The sequence below is a fragment of the Corapipo altera genome, unplaced genomic scaffold (genome assembly GCF_003945725.1).
Source record: "Corapipo altera isolate COAL_440 unplaced genomic scaffold, ASM394572v1 24, whole genome shotgun sequence".
Classification (NCBI taxonomy): Eukaryota; Metazoa; Chordata; class Aves; order Passeriformes; family Pipridae; genus Corapipo; species Corapipo altera.
In genome coordinates, this window is record NW_020884903.1 from 2,617,390 (window position 1) to 2,640,716 (window position 23,327).

At 37.0% G+C, this 23,327-nt stretch overlaps 1 protein-coding gene across 1 annotated transcript in view; it reads left to right on the plus strand.

The window, feature by feature from the left end:
• The window catches only part of ANKRD12 (ankyrin repeat domain 12), a 59,748-nt gene that overhangs the window by 30,392 nt on the left and 6,029 nt on the right, over window positions 1-23,327 (plus strand). Inside the window, exons 3-8 of the mRNA XM_027650820.1 lie at window positions 358-373; window positions 4,489-4,635; window positions 5,156-5,356; window positions 8,547-8,689; window positions 10,223-10,370; window positions 14,061-18,745. Coding sequence (XP_027506621.1) covers window positions 358-373; window positions 4,489-4,635; window positions 5,156-5,356; window positions 8,547-8,689; window positions 10,223-10,370; window positions 14,061-18,745 — 5,340 coding nt within the window. The remainder of the gene's footprint in view (window positions 1-357; window positions 374-4,488; window positions 4,636-5,155; window positions 5,357-8,546; window positions 8,690-10,222; window positions 10,371-14,060; window positions 18,746-23,327) is intronic.

The window sequence follows — 23,327 nt, forward strand, 5'->3', positions numbered from 1 at the left end:
ATACGGTCTTTAAAATTGTGTCTGAGTAAACAAAAAGATGCCATAAAAAGCAGCTCTAGGATAAAAAAATTTAATCAATAGTTTAATTTAATAAATAGTTTATCCCCAAGATATGTGATAGGATCACTAGCTGATTGTAGAAACCCCATGATAATTAGGTTTCATCCTGTTTAGGCATGTAAATCAGACAAAGAATGGGGATACCTAGTTTTGTGAACTTACATCATTAGGTCTGTCTTGGTTCTATCTCCACAGTCTTTCATAAACTAAGATTTTGGGGTTTTCACCTATTTTTGTAAAAATTCCCCCTGCAATTCACCTCTTCCCCCTTTTCCTGGTGGGCTTTCTTTGTTTCAGGTCTTGTCTAAAAATGGTGAGTGATAATGATGACAGACAGGCCAAACTGAATGTTAACTTTATGTAAAAATACTTTTTAAAAAAAAATTGATATCTGCAACAGTATACATAAAGTACATTTTACACTCGGTCAGTTTTGGCAAGACTGAAATCAAAGAGCATTTGTAGTGTCATACCTTTTAAAATAAATTCTCTGATTTGAAGTCTCCCAATCCCAAATTATAATTTGATTAAAAAACCATCAGTTATTTAGCCTACTTAAAAAAAAGTCTGGTTAGTCTCAAATAACCTGTAATGTGATTATTAGAATAAAAACAACAGGTAAGTGTTGATCTTGCAAAGGTCAGATTTGTTTTCTTTCACTACCTTATTAGTCTAAAGAGAGAAAAGTGAATTTTTCATAATAATTAAACATACCAGCAGGTCAACTGCAGGTCGTAAAAATATTTTCATTGTGAAGATAGTCTTGTTACACAGTTGATTATTCAGGAAGAATAACAAGTTGCAATTACATAATGTGGTAATTTGTTGATCTTTCTTGGAAATTATGTTTTCTAGATTTTCTGTTTATAGGAGGATCTTGGTTTTGTTTTCTGACCCCTTCAATTTCAGTCTTTAAAGTAGTCCAAAAGTGGCACAGTCATACTTCTTTTAGCACTTGCTTGACATCCAGGAGAGCAAAACAGCTGACCCCTTAATGTTGCATGGGTACATCACAGTAACACAATTCCTGTACTTGTGCATCCCGTAGTTACAGAGGTTAGTGGGGCTGTTGAAGGGATCGTTTACACACTGCTTGATGGATTTGGGCTTCCTGTTCAGCTATAACAAGTTCCTCTAACTGTTGTTTGGGCTTGAGGCAGGAAAGCAGAGGCAGTTTTATGTGTGTTTGTTGGTTTGGTTAAATAAATATGTCATAAACTTGATTAATTAGGTATCACAATAGTACCTTGATATCTCTACATTGTTCAGTGCATTGTGAAGTCTCTTCATGACATTTTAAGATTTCTCTTTCCCTGAGGACAGGAAGCAGCAGTCAGTCATGATGTGTTTCCTCTTTAAAATAACTTCATTCAGATTGCCATAATCACTCAGAGCTCCATAACTGTTTCTCAGCTTCATCATCTGCAAAATTGATCATCTTGACCTGTCTTCTGCAGTTGTTAGCAATGAACATATTAGTATTTTGTTGTATATCATTCAGTCTTATAACTTCCTTAGAAGCACTTATTTGAAGCAGTTCATATTTTAACTTCACGTGGTCCTACTAATCCTGTTACTTCTTACAATTTGGACTGTGATGGGATTCTTGTACATGAAAACAGACTATCATGAGCCCCAAAAATTGAATTTGGTCTTTTATTTCCTTTATTCACTAAGGTGATTATTTTACCAAATGAAATACACTGTTTGGCATGTTTTTGGTTTGAGAAGTCCATATGTTACATTATTTAATAATTTAGTTTCCTAAAACATATAGAAATTACTTGACTGTGAATTTGTAAATTATTCAGTTTTAAAAAACAAAAATAAAATAAGGAAAAAGAAACAACAATCAAACAAACAAACAAAAAAACCTAGATACATTATTGATTGCCTCAGGATCTGTCATGCATAAGTTGTCCTAAAATAATTGCCAGCGTCTTTGATGTTTCTTGTGCCAAAACATTTAAGTCCTGTGAATGAATTTCATTGAACTCTGCTACAAATAAGTGCTCAAATGCTCCTAAATCACAGTTTCACATAACTTGACTGTTTTGAAATAATTTTTGAAAGCGTTAGGTGAAAAGCTTATGTTGCAGAAGGAAAATATTTGGAAGGATACTGTCTAGATAGATTTGGCTGCATGTTATGAAATTTATTTAATGAATATGATTGAACATAAAGTCACTTGAAGAGTGTCAATTTTTTTTCTTAATAACGTGTGAAAAATTCCCTCGTGTTTTGTTTGTAACTGCTGAAGAACACCAAAAAGTGACAATAATCTGAATATAAAAGAAGATACTTTTATTCCATAGACTTTGAAAACAAAATGCTCAAAATCTAAAAAAAAAAAAAAAAAAAAACACCAAAAAAACCACCCACCCAAGTAATTGACTTCAACAGTCAATTTTGTACATGAAATTCTATCTAAATTTAATTTCTTAAACTGATGTTATTCCTCTATTATTATTTCTCTATTATTATCTATATTATTATTGCTCTTCAAAATGTATAAACATCAAGTACACAGCTGTGAAAAGTTTTCTGTAACCACAAGAAAAAGAACAGCTAAAAAGCTGAATTTCCTAAGTGTTTAGTCATCTCCTGTTAAGGTGCAGTGTACTGTGTGATGGTATTCTTGGAGCATTGATTTATTTATTGATGTATAAAAATTTCTATTTTGTATGCCCTACGCCCTTCGTTTTGCTTCCTTCCACTCCTTTTTTCCTGTGTCGTTTTATCTTGTACACTCAGAACCAGGTTATATGCATGAGAAATCTTGGGGGGAAAAGCCTTATACAGGACATACTCCAGTAAAAGGATTATCAGGTGTACCTGCTATAGCCTTGAGACTTTTTTAGGTTTGTTGTAAAAGTAAAAGCTAGATGATCGGAAGACTTATTTTACTTACTTTACTTACTTATTTTTTCAAGCTGAGTATAGCTATAAAATTGTAAGGAAAAATTCAGAATGTAAACGAATGTGTTTTTCAAGAAAAAATCATGAGCAGTAAATAGCATAAGCTAAGAAACAGCAGATCAAGCTGGACAAACTGAAATACGTTGTTTTGATGGAAGCACTAAATCAGTCAATAAAAGAGTTTGCTGTACATTATTCTTGGAGAGAGGACAACATATTCACAGTGAAAAGTTGAAAATGAGATTTTGTTATAGGGGGTTTTTTTATTGTCCTATGCAGATATTTTTATCAAGAGGTCAACAGTGTTGATTTGGATATTGAATTAATTTTTTAGATATTCAGGACCTTGAGATGCATGTAGTTTAAAAAAATCAGTTGCTTCTGTAAAAGAGATCTTGTTTCCTTTCAAAGAGGTTTCTTTGATATGTATGTAGGTCTGTAGCTTTCCATTCTTTAAATAGTCTTGCTTGCAATTGTTTAGCCTGTAAAATTATGTGTTTCTTATGTGGAATTCAAGATGAGAACTACTGATGTGCCTTCCTGTGCCTTAAGAGCGCTGCATTACTAGAGCTTGTGTCTGTAATCAAGCCTAGAAGATGAGATTTAGAGAAGGCTAGGAAGTCACAAAATGAGTTGAGAGGAAATGAATGAAACAAGGAAGAATGGAGAAGTGGAGAAAATGAAATGGTAACTAGGAACCTAAAAGGGACTTAAGCTTCTCATTTGTAATTTTTATCTCTCTGCAGAAGGTCAGTGAAGTTTTCCTCAGTGGAGTCCTCTTAAGATTTTCTGCTTTGCAGATAACAGGATTTCTTGGTTTTGGTGGGGATTTTTTTGGTTTTATGTCTGACTTGTTTATTCAGATGTGTAATTTTAGCTCCTGGTTTAAAACTTGAACATGAAACATTAAACAACTTCCATAAATATTGATAAAAGGAAAGAAGTTATGTATATAAAATAGCTGTATGATTTTGAAGGATTTGAATTTTGTAGAAGAAATTGCTTTAAGATGAAATAACAGGATGAGTTTGAGAGAAACAATCTTTTGACTAATTACTTAGCAAATATCAATATTAGAAAGTCTTTTCCTAATTTTTAACATGGTGTCTTGAGAGAAGTAGAAATAGATTGTAGTATCAGATCTGTATTTAAGATTGAAAATTGACCAGCTGATCTTACAGAATGTTTTAAGTGCTTGACTTTAATCTCTGAAAATTAAGGTTGTGACGTATACAGGCCTTCCTGCTGTAAAACAGGGTTTTCATCTTTTAGAATTTTTTAATAATCCTGCTTACAGCTTTACGTGCTTTAACTCAGTAGCTTATTATTCTAATATGATTAGAACAGGTAACCAACACTAACACAAAGGCAGTAAATTGGAGGTGTCATTTCTGTTTTTCACCACCTGCCACCAATCACCAGTTAACATACCTTAAAGGGATTGTTTTATTTCTAGAAAGACGTTCTGATGGAACAGCTGTTTCAGTTTTTAAACGTTCCTATTTCCAGAGAAGGAAGGTCCAGAGAAAAAGAAAATGAAGAAGGATGCCGGAAATAAGAAATCAGCACCAGTTAGCATTCTTTTTGGTTATCCTCTGTCAGAGCGCAAACAGATGGCACTTCTCATGCAGATGACAGCAAGAGACAACAGTCCAGGTGATCTTACAGGGTTAACAGTTTTCTTCCTCCTGCCTGCTTAATTCTGCCCCACTCAGAATATTGTGATCCCTGATGTTTTCTTCAACAGTCCTTGGTTTTTTGACATTTTTTAAATTATCCATAGTTCTGTTAGACACTGTTTTGCGTGGATGAGTAATTTGATGAAAAATTCTTGACCTTCTGTATTTATATGCAAAGCTTTGCATTATGATAGCTGTAAAAACTGAACGTTTCTTTTCTTCCTTTGATTATTTTTACCTCTCAGACACTGTTCTGTATGGATTGTTTCCTTTTTTCTGTCCTTGGAACCTGCTCTAAAAATAGTTAGATTTTGCAAAGTGCCCTGTTTCACATTGAAAATAGGCATTGTGTTGATACATAGGGAGTGTCAAATATGTCCTCTGTTTAAATATAATTATTCACATATTGTTGTCATCTTTGAATGCAAGTGTTAACACTCTTTCTACTTCACCTCATTTTATTAACCTACAGCAACCATTTAAAAATTCCTTTGTAGATTCCACCTTAAATCATTCCTTACAAACAACACCAACACAAAAGAAAACTCCAACCTCTTCTTCAAGACAAAAAGACAAGGTTAACAAGAGAAATGAACGAGGGGAAACTCCTCTACATATGGCAGCAATTCGAGGGGATGTTAAACAGGTCAAGGAACTAATCAGATTGGGTGCAAATGTGAATGTAAAAGATTTTGCAGGTAAGTTGATTACATGCATGTTCTCTTGACTGTATAAATTAAAAGAAACGCTGAAGCTGTTAACAGATTTTTCCTTTCAGTTCATGTTACATGCAAATGAAAAAAATACAACTTAGTAGAAATTCTCAAATCATGTTTTTTATTTCCAATGACGGTGGTAGTCCTGGGATTCTACAGTACATAGTGTGTTATTAGAACAGCATATTAATATCTGTAGGTTTCATTTGTGTCCAGGGCATTTGCATGGTAGGTGTTTACAGAAATATGTGTGCACAGTTGCTCAACTTTGTAGGATTACACTGGGCAAAGTCAGATAGTGGGATTGTAGGCTATGTGAGAAGATGCAAAGTTTAGTAATGATGAAAGTGCAGTGTACATTGTCTTCTCACTGGGACAGCTAGTGTACACCAAAGCAGATGAAAGTTTGCACTTGCCATTTAGTCCTGCTAGATTAAGAATAGTTTTGATATGTCAGTATTTGCTGTGATTTCAGCACTGATTCATAAACTTGAAGTTAAGTTTAACATATACAATGTTTTTAGTTTTATGGGTCAGAATGGTTATAGTGAGAATTGCGTTCTCACTGGGAATGGTTGGGATGAGTTGAGGTAGCCCGCCCATGTGGGAGAAACTAAGAACTATATGGTGTAATTAGTTGTCAGCTCAAACTTGGCACAAGAGAAGATATTAATGAGATGAACTGAAGTCTTGACTTTAGGTAAGAAACAGATCAGTAATTTCTCAGTTTGCAGAGAGTAGTTGAATTTGTATTTAAAGATGAGGTGGTCCAGGGCTGGCATGTAGTGGAAGAAAGGAAGCAGAACATGGCAGGATCTTCAGGAATTCGAGAGGAGAGATGAGACAAACTTGTTGACAAGAGCAATTTTAGAAAAAGAGGGGGAGGCTCAGGGAAAGACAGGCCTGTAGAAATCACAGGGAGAATAGAAATGTTTCAAGAGATGATATGGTGGGTTAACCTTGGCTGGCTGCCAGACACCCATGCAGCTGCTCTCCTACTTCTCCTCAACAGGGCAAGTGGAGAAAATAAGGTGGAAAAAATCCCATGTGGGCCGATTTAAAGACCATTTAAATAAGCAAAGCAAAAACTGTATGTGCAAGCAAAAGAAAAAGAAAAATTCATTCACTACTTCCCTCCAGCAGTCAAACATTCAATCACTTCCCAGGAAGCAGGACTTCAGCAGGTGTAATGGTTGGTTGGAAAAACAAACACCATTACCTACAAACATCCCTCCTTCCTTCTCCTTTCGCTGAGCTTTTATTGCTAACCATGATGTCATGTGGTATGGAATATACCTTTGGGGCAGTTAGGGTTAGCTGTCCTGGCTATGTCCCCTCCCAACCTCTTGTGCAGGAGGAGGGAGAGAGAAACCCATGATTCTATACAAGCGCTGTTCGGCAGTAGCTGGAACACTGGTGTGTTGTGACTATTGTTTCAGCCCCAAATGCAATGCTCAGCACTGTATGGGTGGCTCTGAAGAAAGTTGGCTTTGTAGCTTCATCCCAGCCTGACCTAATACAGATACTTAATTTTAAAGGCACGTGAAAGAAGAAGGACGACTGAGAACTGGTTGTGAGAATCTGTTGGGAACAAGTAGTTCAAAACCCTGGAGGAGGTGTTTTGGGATCAAGTTGAGATACTTCTCCATTGGTAATCCAAAGTGAGAAGCAGAGGTGGCTGAGCTTCAAAATCCTGTGCAGAGGAAGAAGTCAAGAAGAGGGGGAGGATTGAAGCAGTGAGTCATGAGTGGAGAAGAGTAGGAATTTAGGATACAGTGAAGTTTAGAGAATTAAGAGTTTTTTAGCTAAGAATTTGGCAGAACTAGAGGAGCAGAAAATGAATTAGTAATGGAGGAAGTAACCCTGCTTGTGGGATATCTGCCAGAATGATACTGCCATGTGAGAACAAGAGTAAAGGAAACAGATGTTGAGAGCAAGTCAGGACTAGAGTTGGCAGGCTGGACATTGTGATAGGATGGAAAAGCAAAGCAGTAAAACATAGAGAAGAATGAATTACGGAGAGAATTAACAAGGGAAAAAAAACAGGGATCAGAGGGCTGAGAGCCAGAAGAGGGTCATCATGTTGGGTGAGTGCAGAAAGGGAGAACGACAAGAAAGTGTCAAGAAGGAGGTGGTAGCCAGGCAGTGTTGGAAGTGAGTGACCCACGTGATGATTGGAGAGGAAACTTAGTGTATGAAGATCAGAAAGAAGTGTTTTGCTGTAGAATAACTTAGAAACTTCTTTTTTTTTTTTTCATTTAAATGAGTGACAACTGGGAAGTTGAGTGAAAGATGAAGGTGAGAAATCACATTACTGAGGGATTAGATAAATTAGGAGTTTCTTGTACCTCCTTTTCATGGATGTACAAGATCACTACTGATTAAACACAGAGTTCACATGAGTGAACTCTTCCAGACTTGCACTGGTTTTGTTGGAAACAAAAGCTGAATGCCTCCCCAGAACTGGGCTTTGAGAAGGCATCAACAGCAGACTAGTTCAGGTTAGCTATGAAGTGGAAGTCATCAAGTTTGGGAAACTGAGGTAAGGAATATTGCATGTGCAGGTTGGTTGTCATCTTCAGTTGAGGCTCTGCTATAGAAAATGAGCACTGAACTCCGGATTATCAATGTGGAAATCAAAATTGAAAAAAAATTAGTAGTGTTCTAGGAAATACCAAGAGTAAGTTCTCTGTTATTAATACCTTACTATCAAACTGCTGAATGTTGTTAGTGATTCCTAGTACATGTTCAATACCTCCAAAGGAGCACTGGTTATGGTAATTTCCTGTACTTATTTTTTCCAATAGTGGGGGTTTCAAACAGTTTCCATACAGAATAATGTTATTTATATATATCCCTAACGCTGTTCAAATGTTCACTAGTCAAAGAAATTCTAACATGTTTAACCTAGGGATTATGTTCCAGATTTCATCTTTTACTGTTTGATTAGTGATTTCAGTGTTCAATTTAATCACAGAAAAATCTGGAATTTGGCATGACATGAGATTTTAAGTTGATAAAGCATGTGTTGTTCATCAGATGGACAGCATTACTCACACTGTGAGTGTATTTTGAAATGTTTAGAGGCAATAGAGATGTATAGCACAGGGGAAAAAACGCAGACTTAAATCTTGGACCTTTCAGTCTTAAAACTTACTACTCTTCTCTACAGGTTGGACACCACTGCATGAAGCTTGTAATGTTGGTTACTACGATGTTGCCAAAGTCCTGATAGCAGCAGGAGCCGACGTGAACACTCAGGGCTTGGATGATGATACTCCACTTCACGATTCTGCTAGTAGTGGACATAGAAATGTAAGTTCTATGTAGTAAATACCTGGTTTGAAATACTCAGTCTTTAGAACAAATTCTAACTCTCCTCATTGCAATCATATGGTTTTATAATTCTCCCTCTGGTGTTTTGGGAGCATCTTAAACTTGCTCTGATTGTCTTTGTTTTGTCTTGCTTTTCATTTGATTTCTATTGCCAGATATTTTCTACCAGTATCTGTTTTCTTAAATATTTAAAGGTTTCACCTTTAGTTTTTTAATGACTTTTTCTGAGAGACTTCTACTGTATAGAATTCTCAAAACAAAAACGTCTCCAAACAGTATATTGTGGATTTGTATGTAATATATATATATTTAGAAATATTTAAGGATATATATCCAATATTTCTTTTAATATATTGTTTATGGCATTGAAATAGAGAATTGATGTATATATATTCTTAGTATTTTTTTGAAATTTACCAATGAGCACGTAAAGATAAATTAAGCACTGTAGATAATTTACATTAATTTATAAATTTGTTCTTGATTTCTGCAAATAAGATGCAGAAATTACTCCATTTCCCTTTATATCTCTTCTATTTCATTACTATATGTGTGATGTGTTGTATAAAGCAAAAAATAGATAACATCCTTAAATGAAGTACACCTTCCAGAAAAGATGTTCCATTTTAAAGGTTTTTCTGGAAAAGCTAGAGAAATTAATTACGATAATCTGATTGTGATTTTTTTTTTAAATTAACTGTTTAGTAACTGCTTCTTATAGGTATCTAAACAAAAGTTGGTCTTCAGATCAAAGTTGCATGAAGTTGTAGCAAAATTTTGGAGAACGGACCTCTTGCTTGTTTGGTCTCAGTATAGGTATCTGTGACCATCTCACTGACATTATGTATCAGAATAATTTTGAAGTTACCTGTTAAGATATCACTGTCTGATGAATTTCTACATTCTTAGCACATAGGACTGGATACTGTGCTGAAAATGGAGTGGCCTTGGTATCATTGTAACATTAACAATTTCTTGGCCTTCTTGATAGAGAAATTGATGACTTTGATGTATGCTATGCAGTTGGGGTTGGAGGTAGCTTGTTCCTCCAAAAATATACTTGGATCTCTCTCAGGTATTTTTGGAAATGCCTTAGAAACCAATAGTACTGCTACTTGTAAAACTTTTCCTGTTCCATACAGTTTAGTGTTATGAAATTTGGAGCAAGAAGGTGAATCAAGTGCAGAGGAGTAGAGAGCTTGGTAGGTGAGAAAACAGATAAATTGTATGAAGAAACGCTAAAACAGCAAGAACAAAAGCCCACTGTTGTTTTCCTTTATACTGACGCTGTGTCTGTGTAACAGAAGTTTTCCCCTTTACTTCTTTTAATGAGCAGACTGTGTGTACCTGGACTTGGCATTCTAGTTGCTGAAGTCTTGCTTCCCAGTCTGTTTCATAGGTAGGAGTTAGGATTGTGTATCATGTTACCCACATTTTGTGTGCAACAGAAGATTTTTATGCTGGTCAAGTAACACATGGAAAACCTAAAAGTTAATTTATTTAATGCTGCAGATTGTGAAGCTGTTGCTTCGACATGGTGGAAATCCATTTCAAGCCAATAAACACGGAGAGAGACCTGTTGATGTGGCTGAAACTGAAGAGTTGGAAATGCTGTTGAAAAGGGAGGTGCCCATCTCTGATGATGAGGACAGTTGCTCAGGTAAAAGCAGCTATTTAACTGCATTCTTCCAAGTGTATCATTTCACCTGAAGTTATGTGGTTTTATCTTTTGCGTGGTGTTGGCTATTAAGCCTTGCTGCAGATAGCAATTACTATTGCTAAGGTTGTTTTCCACTTTTATTTTTAGAGGTAGTTTTTCATTTTTCAGTTGAATTATCTGAAATGTTTATTCTGACCTTTTTTTACTTTTCTCTCTGTCTTTAATAAGCCTTTCCCACTCTCCAAATGAACTCTGTCTCAGAATGGTGATTCTACCAGAGAAAGATACAGAGGAAAATACCATATTTGTTATGATACAAAGTGTTTTTTGAGAGGTGATCTTGGGGGAAAATATCCCCAAAGTCCCGTATTTTCCACCTTTAGTAGATGAATCAGGAGTTAGTGTCTCACATGCATATAACATAGGTACACTTAGTGAAGAAAAGTCCCTGCCAGTGGGGGAACCACTGGTTTGTGGAGGCAACCAGATAGGTAACTTGCTTACGTGGAGGCAGTAATTCTTGGCCCCTCCTGTATTTTTCTGCGGGTTAAGGAGTATGTAACACCTCTTAGGGCACAAAAAGAACTGCTGTCTTCTTGGAAGCAAAAGATTCTTGACCATGAGTAACTTACTTGAGTGGTAGGCAGGAACTTTCCATTTTACTTTCACAGAATCTTCAGGATTTCAGATTTTTATAGGTAAAAGAAATGAGGTGGATTGAAAACCGACTGAATATTGGGGCCCAGAGGGTGATGGTGAGTGGCACAAAGTTTAGTTGAAGGCCAGTAACTGGTCATGTACTGCAGGGGTCAATACTGGGTCCAGTCCTGTTTAACATTTTTATTAATGTTTGGGGTAGAGTGTACCGTCAGGAAATTTCCTGATGAAACAAAACTGAGGAGGAGTGGCTGATGCACCAGAGGGTTGTGCTGCCATCCAGAGGAACCTCAGTGTGCTGAAGAAATGGGATGATGGGAATCTGATGTAGTTCAACCAGAGGAAATGTGAAGTCCTGCACCTGGAGAGGAACAGCCCCTGGGCACCAGTGAAGGCTGGGATCTGACCATATGAGGAAGAAGTTTAGCAGAAAAGGCCCTGGGGGTCCCAGCGGACACCAGATTGATGGGGAACGACTTACATCCCCTTGCTACAAAGAAGGCCATGGTATCCTGGGCTGCATTAGGAGTGTTGCCAGCAGGTTGAGGGAGGTGATCTTCCCCCTCTGCTCAGCACTGGTGAGGCCACAGCTGGAGTGATGGGTCCAGTTGTTATGAGAGAGACATTGGACATGCTGAGGAGAGTCCAATGGAGAGGCCGGAAGATGATGAAAAGACTGGACCATCTTTCCTATGAGGAAAGGTTGAGAGAGCAGGGACCATTCAGCCTGGAGAAGAGAAGGCTTAGGGGGATCTTTACTGATGTGTACAAGTACCTGAGAGGAGGGTGCAAAAGGACAGTGCCAGACTCTTTTCAGTGATGCCCAATGATGGGACCAGAGGCAATGGGCACGACTTGAAATACAGGAGGTTCCCTCTCAACATCAGAAAACACTTTTTTTACTGTGAGGATGACCGAGCATTGGCACAAGTTGTTGAGGGAGGCTGCGGAGTCTCTGTCCTTAGAGATATTCAAAAGTGTCTTGGACATGGTTCTGGGAAGCTGGCTCTGAGTGGCCCTGCTTGAGAGACAGGGGTTGAATGAGGTGATGTCCAGAGGTCCCTTTCAACCACAACCATTCTGTGATCTGTGAAAAGTACATGAGGAAGAGCATCATGTCCCATGATTGTGAAAGTTGGTTTCTCTTTTCTGGACAAATAAATAAAACCCAACCAAACAGTCAAGTTAAAAGAAGAAGAAAAAAAACCAACAAACAAAACAAACCCCTAGGAATATTTTCTCTTCAAAGTTTTATTATACTTCAGGAAAAAAAAAGTCATATTGCCCTTTGTTATAATGTAGTATTAACTCTTTTGGCATTAGAGGATTAACCTGAAATACAGTGCATGGTCCTTTGGTTTTAAGGGGCATTTGTGGCATTGGTCCACAGAATCTACGTCAGCTTAGTGAAATTAGTGATCTTAAGAAAAATATTTTTACATGTGTATAATACAAACTTGCTACTATTTAGCAATTAATTCCTCAACAGTCTGTCTGTGCAGGGTATTGCTTAGTTTCCACAGACTGGTTGCTAAGGAGAGTGGAATGTTCTCTGCAGTTTCTCAAGGAGTCAGAGTTAGAGAATAGATGATACATCTCCTGTGCTTCCATTGCGTTACTTTTGGTCATTAAGAAGTAAGTTCTCTGATATGTTTGGAATGAGGCAAGTTTGTTAAGAGCAAAGCAAATGGGGACATGGAAGAGAGAAGAAGCAACTGCCTTATAGGAGAAGGGTGAAGGACAAGCTACATGGAGTGGTTAGAGTTAAGGCAGGAAGATGATGGCATGAACAGATGGGTAAGGGGGGGATGTATAAAAAGCTGTTAGCACAGAGCTAGTAATATGTTCTGGGTGATGCAGATAGTATAGAAGATAGTAGGGACTTCTGGGATCTATTTTGTTGATGTGATGTGGTTGAATGCAAAGTACCTGAGAAGCTTGCTGGCAAGGTACAAGTCTTAAACATGGTGTACTGGCAGTTGGTTCACAGAGGGTCCTGCTGAAAATGAGGGGGGATCTTGCAGCAGAACATTTTTATTTTCCTCATTAAAATTTCTAATGTATCAAAACTGCTGCATCACTTTCCTTACGCTATAATTTCAAATTCTTCTGTTACTTTTTATTCAGTATGTCAAATCTCTAGTCCCTGGTATTGAATATGACAATACTCAGTTCTTTTTAAAAAGCAAACTGATAGATTCAGCTGAAGAGGCTTGGCTTGGAACGTTAGTTGGAGGGAACAATACGTCCAGAAATACTTCTTAAGGTTTTTTGAGTTCTAGATTTTCATATGAACAGGTTGTGATTTTCATATGAACAGGCTCCATCTGTTTCCTAAGCCTAATTTTAGGAGCAGTTAAGAGTCTTACATTTTGGACTTTCAAGCCCAAGACATGCTTGTTCGAGTGCACAGCAGAGACCAGTTGCATGAATTACAGTACAGTCTGCTTTAGGCTGTCTGTATCAGGTGAATAAAGATTCATGAGGGAATTTTTTTACATGAGCAGGTGTTCGTTTTATAAGAATAAAAGCTCATCTGCTGTTGAAACATGACTGAATAGTTCATGTGGAGGAAAGTAGTTTGGTTGTTACAAAGCATAAGAGTTGAATTCCCAGAGGAATGAGTTGTCATAGTAAGATGTCCTTGAGAAGAAGTTAGGCTATGCAGGAATGTATAATGATGGTAAATAATATTATAAATGTAATAATAAATAAATATAATAAACCTCACAATAGGCGAGGTTTCCAAAATTTAAAGTGCACTGCTTTTACTAGATTGGGGTATAAATGCTAATTAGTATTTTTACATGCCTGAGTGAGAGCTGTAAAACTTTGGTTTCATGACCTTTTTCTCTCATGACCGTTTTCTCTTGAAAAGCTTACTTCTAGTGCAAAGGTTTATTGTGTGTTTAAAGTAGGTTTTTTCCTTTCTTCATTTGTATAGAAGTATGCCTGCTGAACTGAACTATTTTGTTCTGAAGTGTGAAGAGTGTCCCATCAGTTTTCAACTAATTTTTGGTTTTCTTACCCTAGATTCTGAAGAAGCTCCATCTGTAAATCCTTCCAGTGTAGATGGGAATGTTGATTCAGAAGCAGAAAAGGACCCTGCAGCCAACAACAGCAAACAAGTGGTCCCTAGTAAGGCACCACTTCCATCTGCTCTTGATGAGTATGAGTTTAAAGATGATGATGAAGATGAAATGAAAAAAATGATAGATGACAAACATGTTCTTAGAAAAGACCTACGGAAAGAGGATGAGGCTGAGGCTGAAAAGTCCAGCTTATTTGTGAAACAAGAAAAAGTTGTGTTCTCAAAGTCATTTAAAAGCAAAAAGCAGAAACCATCAAGAGTTCTGTATTCCAGTTCTGAAAGCTCAGATGAAGAAATACTTCAGGACAGGAAGATAGTCTCTCCTTGCTCTGTTTCAGAGACATCAAATTCTGATGTCAGAGTGAAGAAAGAATATATAGTTACAAACGAACACAAGCAAAAAGGCAAGGTTAAAAGGAAAGTAAAAAATCAGAGCAAAAATAAAGAGAATCAAGAAGTAAAGCAAGAAAAAGAAAATGCTAGAGTAACAAATATAGCTCCTTCTGGGTTAGATTCTTTAGATAAAGCTAGAGAGGAAGAAACCTTTAAGAAGTCTTTCACTTCAAAAGAAGATTCTTCTTTACATCTATTTCATATCACTGCCGGAAAATCTCCAAAGCATCCCTGTGGATTAAGTGAAAAGCAGTCAACACCACTAAAGCAAGAAAACACCAAAACTTGCTTATCACCGGGAGGTTCTGAAATAACGTTGCAGTCTGAATTAGTTCGGTATGATCACAACACTGATTCTGATTATTTAGTAGAAAGCTCTAGTGGCAAATCCAGCAAGCACAAAGAAAAAAGCAAGCATCATCAAAAAGATTTTCACTTGGAATTTGGTGAAAAATCTAGTCCTAAAATTAAAGAGGAAGATAATAGCTCAACATTTGAGAATTCAGAGTATACTTTGAGAAAGATTGACAAGGAAGGTAAAACACTTAAAAAGCATAAATTGAAGCACAAAGAAAGAGAAAAGGAAAAGCACAAAAAGGAACAGGATGGGGAGAAGGAAAAACATAGGCATAAAGATAATGGTAAAGAAGTTCAAAGAAGTATTGAGTTTGACCGAGAATTTTGGAAAGAGAACTTTTTCAAAAGTGATGAAAATGAAGATACATTGTTAAATACAGAACATGAATCTCTTTCTTCAGACAGAAAATCAAAGCTAGAGAAGGCTATGGCAAAAGAAGATAAGATAGTTAAGGAGAGACAGTTCCAGAAAGAAAAAAATACTAAAGAGGAGAGAGAAAAAACCAAAAAGGAAAGTGAGAAGTTTCTCAAGGATGGAAAAATAAAAGATACAAAAGAAGAGAAAGAAATTATGCTTGCAGATAAAGAAATGGAATTGTTCTGTTTTGGTGTTAAAGATGAGGCAGGCAGCATGCATTCAATAGAAAGAGAAATAGATACTGAAAAGCAGGAAAAGAATTTAAAGGAAAATAAAGAAAAGACTGAGAAGCGAACCTCAGCCAAAGAAAAAGACGTTGAAAAGATAGAAAGAAAACATGGAGAAAAAGAGAAAAAGCTAAAGCATGAATACAAGATGGAGAAAGAAAAAGCAGAAGTAAATGAAAGTACAGAGAAAGTAAAGGAGAAGCCCAGTTTTCAGCAAGCAGAAAGATGCCATAAGGAAAATGATAAAGTAAAAAGCATGGGTACTCTTAAAAAACTTGATGACAAAGAAAAAAATAAAGAAAAAACTGATAAGAAGCATGACAAAGAAAAGGCTGATAAAGACAGACATTGGGCTGAAAGCAAAGAAAAACACTGTACTGAAAGAAAAGTCAAGCAGTCTGAAAAAGAATCCGAATATACTAAATTAGAAAAAAACAGAACTAAAGAAAAGGAATTTGAAAAGAAAGACAAATCCAAAGACAAGGAGATCTCATCATCAGCAAACTCAAAACACTTGCAAGAGGAAAGGAGATGCAGTATTACAGAAAGTAATAAAACAGTGCATGACAAACTGTCATCTTTGAAAGAAAAACCAAAAGATGATTTGTTGAAAACTCCAGATGGTAGAGAGAAAGATAAAAAAGATAAAGACATAGACCGATACAAAGAGAGAGACAAGCATAAAGATAAACTGCATCAAAGTAGTTTACTTAAACTAAAACTTGAACATGAGAAACTTAAACCTAAACCAGCTCCTGCACCAAAGGATGCTCGACCTAAAGAAAAAAGATTAGTCAACGATGATTTAATGCAAACTAGTTTTGAAAGAATGCTGAGCCTTAAAGATCTGGAAATAGAGCAGTGGCATAGAAAACATAAAGAAAAAATAAAACAGAAAGAGAAGGAACGTTTAAGAAACCGCACTTGTTCAGAGCTTAACAAAATGAAGGAAAAACCAAAACACTCATTAGCTGAAGTAAAAAGCAAAGAACTGGTTCGTTCAAAAAGTTCAGAGTTGCCAGATGTTTGTATGAAGGAAAAACAGCTAAAAGATGCTACAAGTAATAGATCTCAATCAGTAGATACCAGAAGCGTCAGTGTTATAAAGCCTTCATTGGCTTTAGATAATTTAAACAGATCCCCCAAATCAGACAGTGAAAAGATGGGTCTGAGCTCCAGGTCAGTGTCTGTCTTGTCTATTGCAAGCTCTGAGGATTCTTGCCATACCACAGTAACTACTCCAAGGCCTGTAATCGAATACGATTCAGACTTCATGCTAGAAGGTTCTGATTCCCAAATGTCTTTTTCACAATCACCATTTTTGGCTAGTGCCAAATCACCAGCTCTTCTTGAGAAAGAGACCGATGGTCTTGCTGAGTTGCCAGATCGCATTAAGCCGCCTTTCTCAAACAGGCTTCCACCAATGTACATTAGATCAGCATCCGTTGAAGATGTTAAGTTGGTTTTAAATGAGTGTAGACCTGTTACAGAGGTTCGAAGATGCAGCATGCCTGCTGCTGTTTCTGAACACAGCAAGCAGCCTCAAATGTCAGAAGAAAACCAGAACGCTTTGCCATCAGTCCAGGCTTGCGCTAGCACTTCTCCTAAACCAGAACTACCATGTGGCATGCTGGAAAGAGACTTTCAAAGCAGTGTGACTGTACTGCAGTCAAACTTTACATCATCTCCAGATGGAGTTGTTAGCAACAAGCAAGTAATGACAGGTACAAGTACCGTTAAAAATACTGCTCAGATGAGCCCTTCAGAAGAGTCTAACTTGCATTTAGAACCGTGTAGTCAAAGTGATGTAACTCAGCAAAACAAACCATGGGATGTGCCTTTTGACAGACTGAATTCGTTAAACAATGAGTTTAACAGCTCAGGTTGTGGTGTGTCAGAGCAAGATACTACCTGTGTTATAGCAATGCATAATTCTGAAAGCAGGACATTAAAAGAGCAACAGGTATCTGAATTTTTGCCTCAGCATGCTGAAATAAAGGGAAGTTCCAGTTCTCAAGAATCTGCATCATTTTTGCCTTCACAGTCACCTTGTTCTTTACCTATCCAACCACTTCCACTTGTGTCTAAACACATTTTACCAGGCATTAGCAGTCAAGATTCGTTATTTGTACAACAACAAAATCTAGTTCAAACTACAACTTCTGCTTTGGATACAGATGCTATGAGTACCAGAGAGCTGGAAAATGCTTTCTTCCCTTCAAACATTAAGAAGACTGACACACCCATTGCTCTATATTCTGAGAGCTCTGCAAAGGATGTTTCACAGAGCTATGAAAGGGTGAATGATTTACCAGTGGTATCCTTAGAGAAAGGTATTCCTGAAAGTGATGGCAGTTCACAATTAAATGTGAATTCATACGCATTCAGTAAAGTTGTTTGTAAGAACGCTCTGAGTGAATTGGATAGTAACACAGCAGATACTTCAGATATTAGAATTGAAAAAGACCAGCAAGAAAAGTTGGTCTCCACACATGCTGTTGATAGTAAAGCCAATGCTGATCTCTGTGAACTAAGTTCAGGAATGTCAAAGGGAATTACGAATGAATCAGCTAATAAAAACCCCTGCACTGCAGACAGAGAAAATGTGTTGGCAGATGATCCACCACAGTACTCCGCTTTATCTAATTTTGAAAATAGTTCACAACAGATTACACAGGAAGAGGTGCATAAATACAGCCAAATAGTTAAAGTAGAAGAAGAAATTGCTGAGGATCAGAAGGTGGAACAGCAGGAAGTACCTCAAAGAATCACGAGGAACAGAGCAAATTTGCTCGCTAACCAGGGCAAGCAGAATTCTCTTGGCTGCACACAAACATCAGAAAAAGAGTCTGAATCATCAGCATCTATGAAAGCAAGGATTAGATTAACTGAAGAGGATGATGCTCAGGTACATCATCCACGAAAAAGAAAAGTGTCACGTGTGCCTCAGCCTGTGCAAGCAAACCCTTCTTTACTGCAGGCCAAGGAGAAAACGCAGCAGTCTCTGGCAGCTATTGTTGATTCTTTGAAACTTGAAGAGATTCAGCCATACAGTTCTGACAGAGCAAACCCTTATTTTGAATACTTGCACATAAGGAAGAAAATAGAAGAGAAGCGTAAATTACTGTGCAGTGTTATTCCTCAGGCACCTCAATATTATGATGAATATGTGACCTTCAATGGCTCATACCTATTGGATGGCAATCCGTTGAGCAAGATATGCATCCCAACTGTAAGTAACATGGTTTTTAAATATACACTACAGTGAAAGGCATGTTTCAGTTTTATTTTTGTAACTTTCATGTTCTTCCTAACTTGCTTCTGAATATTCTGCTGAAAACAGTAAGTTGACATATGCTAAATTAATACTGACTAATAAGGTCATATTTAAAAGCCTTGTATAGTGGAAATATCAACAGTGGTTTCACAGTCATTGTAAGACAGGCCATGTAGGACACCTGTAAAAGGCACAAAGGCTATATTTCAAAGTATGTACTAATATAAACTTGTCCTTTCAGAAGTGAAATCAGATATTGAGAGCTTCTCTGAATTTCTGCTGTCAAAAATTTTGTTAAAACTAATTATTCAAAGCTTTTTCATTTGGAGCTGTTTCAGTTGGTCTGTGAGTGAACCAGGGTGTATAGTAAGCTTTGCCACAGTGTACCAGGCTGTCAGCCTCCCCAAGTCTACAAATCTTTCTCAGTAGATGTTGCAGCTTCTATAACATCTTTATCACTGGAGGCAGAGATTCTATTTTTTTTTTTATAGCAGCTGCTAGTCAAGTACATACTGTTTCCAAGCTACAGCTTTCTGCTTTGGCATCACACTTCAGTGCTTTATTTAGGATAAGCGGAAAGTAGAGAAGCATGGCACATATTTTTCCCTGGCCCATTTTCCACCTGAGCGATAGAATTCATTTCCCTGTCATAAATGGCAATGCGTGGAGACACTATAAGGAGGGGAGAGTTATTGACTTGATATTAAAGTACCTTATACTTCCTGTCTCTCTTGCTGTGTGTAATAGGGACTCTGCACTTATTGAAAATAAATTTAGGTGGTGGAGTGCAAATTCTTGGGTAACAGGTTCAGAAAATAGAGATGGATGTGTGCTCCCCATTATCAATAGTTTTCAGTTACTCATTGAAAAGAAATCCCTCCTTAAAAAAAGTTGATAAAAATGTGAATATGTAATCGAAGGATTACTATTACTGATTTTTTTATTTAGATTTCTGGTTTGCTTCCCTATGTGCTCATATTCTGGTGATAGTGACGTTTTAAACTATTACTTGTTTTGTATATGCTTGATGGTCCTGTTAATCTTCTACTGTTGTAGAGAGAACAGGTGGAGATATTTATTCCAGGCTGTTAGAAGGAAAAAGGAAGAAAAGAAATTCTTAGAAGTCAAAGTAAATTATTAGGAAATTGATGTTTATTTTCATTAGGATTAAAGTGTAAGAAAACAGCATGAGTTTTAATCTAAAGAAGATACTCTAAGCATTCAATTTTGTTTGTCTGAAAAAATCATCTACAATGCAACTAAATGCTTTGTTTACTTACAGTCACTTGTGTAAATATACAATTTTGATAAAATTTCCCATGTTTCTTTCCAGAAAAAAATACTGTTTACAAACTTATTAGAAGTTCAGGTTTAACGTCTCTGCAGAGCTTGCTTGTGTATAGAGTTTAATAATTTTATTTTGTCACCATTAAAAATCACAGTCTTAATATTTCGTATTACAAATGTCATAAAGAGGAGTATTGCTAAACCGGAGATCATTTCATGCTCAGAAATGGGTGTTTGTTTAATTTACACATTGTCCAGCAGTGTGAAAATAAGGGCTATGCCTAGTCTCTCTACAGTGGTGAAATACTAGTATCATATACATGGTGTTATGCCTATAATGCAGAATTTAATAAGTAACTGTAAAATTAACTTTTTGTTGAGTTTGTTTTACAGTTTTTTCCTTTTGATTCTTTAATTCTCTGTTAAGTAAACTTTTGCCTCATCAATTTACATAGGATATGAGAAAGTAGATATTCCAGTGTTTTAGATATCCCCTGTGTGGAGGTCTGTGAGAAAATAATACATTTAGCTTTGACACTCTGAGACTTGGAATAGTTTGTGTAACATACTGTTCTCTGCCCTGGAAATTTAATGATGCATTGTAGTTTATCTGATGAACTTCAAACTCCTGTAGGTGGGAACCAAGAGATGGTATGCTAAAATTTGATTTCCACAGCCTTGTTTATATATTGGAATTTATGAACTGTATCACTTAGGGCTGTAAGGGTATTCACATATAAATTGTGGCTTCCCTCTCATCAGTGCAAATAAAAAACATAAGGCAAGAGACACCAGGTCAGTTCAAAATAGAAGAAAGCAAACCTGAATCTTGTAACAGAGTGAGTTTGAATTGTACTTGGCTGTGTTGCCTTTCAGACTGCCCAATTAGTATGTTCTGTGGGGTTCAGTCATACCTGTACTGTCTCCTGAGAGGAGATCCCAGGATTCTTTGCCAGTCTTCGATTGCTATCTAGCAGATATGTTTCTAGTAAAAGGGATTCTGTCCAGTCTCTCTGGCGTTACTGTAGAAACTTCAGTGGTAACACTTAATTTTAGGGATGTTAGCAGAAACTTGTTTCCTAAATGCATTAAATACAGCATTAGAGCAGGCCAATTATTTGGATGACATAGATGAGAGGAGGTTTGTAGTGGGCACAAAGTGAATTTATACAGTGAAGAGTTGGTGTTATTGCTGTAGTTGGTTTGAGGGATGCAAGGCATGCAAGAAACTTTGTTAATTGATTTTCATGTGAGGTGAGAATATGTCTTGAACCTTAGCTTTTATGGATCATTTCTCAGACTGGCTACAGAGAATGCTCTGAAGCAGTTTCCCTCTCTTCTGTGTGGGGCCCAGGCCCTTAAGAAAATAGTTTGATAACTTTGTTTATACTAAAAACTGAGGACATCTTTTCCTTGTGTAGCGCAGTTTCATGCTCTGTTCTTCAAAGTCCAACTAGAAGGCCCAAGAGGCTCTTCTGGCTGTTCTTGCCTTGAAACCTTTAACTTGGACTTCGTGGTCTCAGAAAAACCGATTTCCTTTGTCCAAATCTCGTGCTGGTTCACAAATTAGGATTTCCAGCAGGTGGTGCGAGACTACCCAAATCCTGTGTTTTGGGCTCTAAGGATCCAAGGCTCACTCTTTCCGAGTTTCCAAGAAGAGAGGAAAAAATTGATCATTCCATAAATGACTGTAACCAAACTCAACCCTGTATTTAGCTGTAGGTTTTGGCAAACGGTCTTGGGCTGGGCTGGAGTGAAGCGTATGAAGTTTATGGATGTATCCAGCAGCAGTAGTGATCCCTGGGGTTATGGAGACCTGTTGTTGCCGCAGAGGTCTAAACATAATCTGTGTTCGGGGCTGAACAAAATCTGCTGTGGCTGTGCAGGAACAGAGTTTTCCTACACATTTAAATAAAAAGTCCACACAAGTTTGTTGTCTAGATGATCGGGTCCTTTCCAGGTGGTTTTTACAGTGTTGATTCTTATTTCTGTTGCAAAATAAAACAGTCCATAAATTTAAGGGAATAACATTTGAAATGTAGTGACAGCACAAGGGTGAATGGGTTCAAACTGAAAGAGGCCAGGTTTAGATTAGATATTAGGAAAAAATGCTTCACTTTGAGGGTGGTGAGGCACTGGAACAGGTTGCCAAGAGAAGTTGGGGATGCCCCATCCCTGGAAGTGTCAAGGCCTGGTTGGATGGGGCTCTGAGCAGCCTGGTCTAGTGGAAGGTGTCCCTGCCCATGGCAGGGGCGTTGGAAGTAGATGGTCTTTAAGGTCCCTTCCAACCCAGGCCTTTCTGTGATTCTGATTCTGTGAAATTGTTCAGATGGTATGGATGCTAAGCTAAAACATGCTGATACCCATTATGATTGAGACAGATCATTCCAGTATGTGTTTGTGGTTTGTTGGTGTGTTTTTGGTTTGGTTTGTTGGGGTTTTTTTGGTGTATATTTGTTTTTAGTACTGATGACTTATAAAAAATGGCATATGCCATAAATGTTACTGGTTCGAGAGCCAAACCATTTTCATTGAGAGAAGTGTATCCTGCATAGTAGTTTGAAATGTGAAGGAGTTGAATGTCATAACAAATAATAACTTAAGGAATGAACAGCAATTACTTATTCAGTATTTTCTTTAATTCCAAAGACGTTGGCTAACTTCCAGCATGGAGGGGAAATGTCCTGAAATAATAGTCCAGTATAATAATAATTGAATCATTTTTGGTAGATAAATCACTTTGTTACTGGAGTGTATAGGTACAAGACTGATACTAGTAATGCAGTGTGTCTGTATTTCCATAATGGATTTATTACTTCTTCACAGTTGCAAGATCTGTGTCATTGCAGAGAACTATTTATGTTTATATGTTCGTGTTAGGTACAAGGTAGAGTATAATACCCATAGGTATGTATTTCAACTGTGGTTTCAGAGTACCAGTGGTAGTAAATAGGGTTGTCTTTTGTGCAGTATAAAATGCTGTTGCCACTGTATGGATATATCAAGTGGTTTATTTTTTTTTAACAGTACTTTTCATTTTCTTACTTTGCTCTTGCATTTTGCTAGGCAGTTTTTATCTTCTTAAAATGAACAGCTGTGCTTTAAAGAGTCTTTAGAACTGAAAGCAAGTTGTATTTTTACTATATTCTGCTTTATAGCCCTTTTAAAAAACAGCTATGGAATGCTGACAGTGACTGGTTAAAAGTACTAAACAACTTGAAATGCTGTTTCACTTGGGTTTATTAATTTT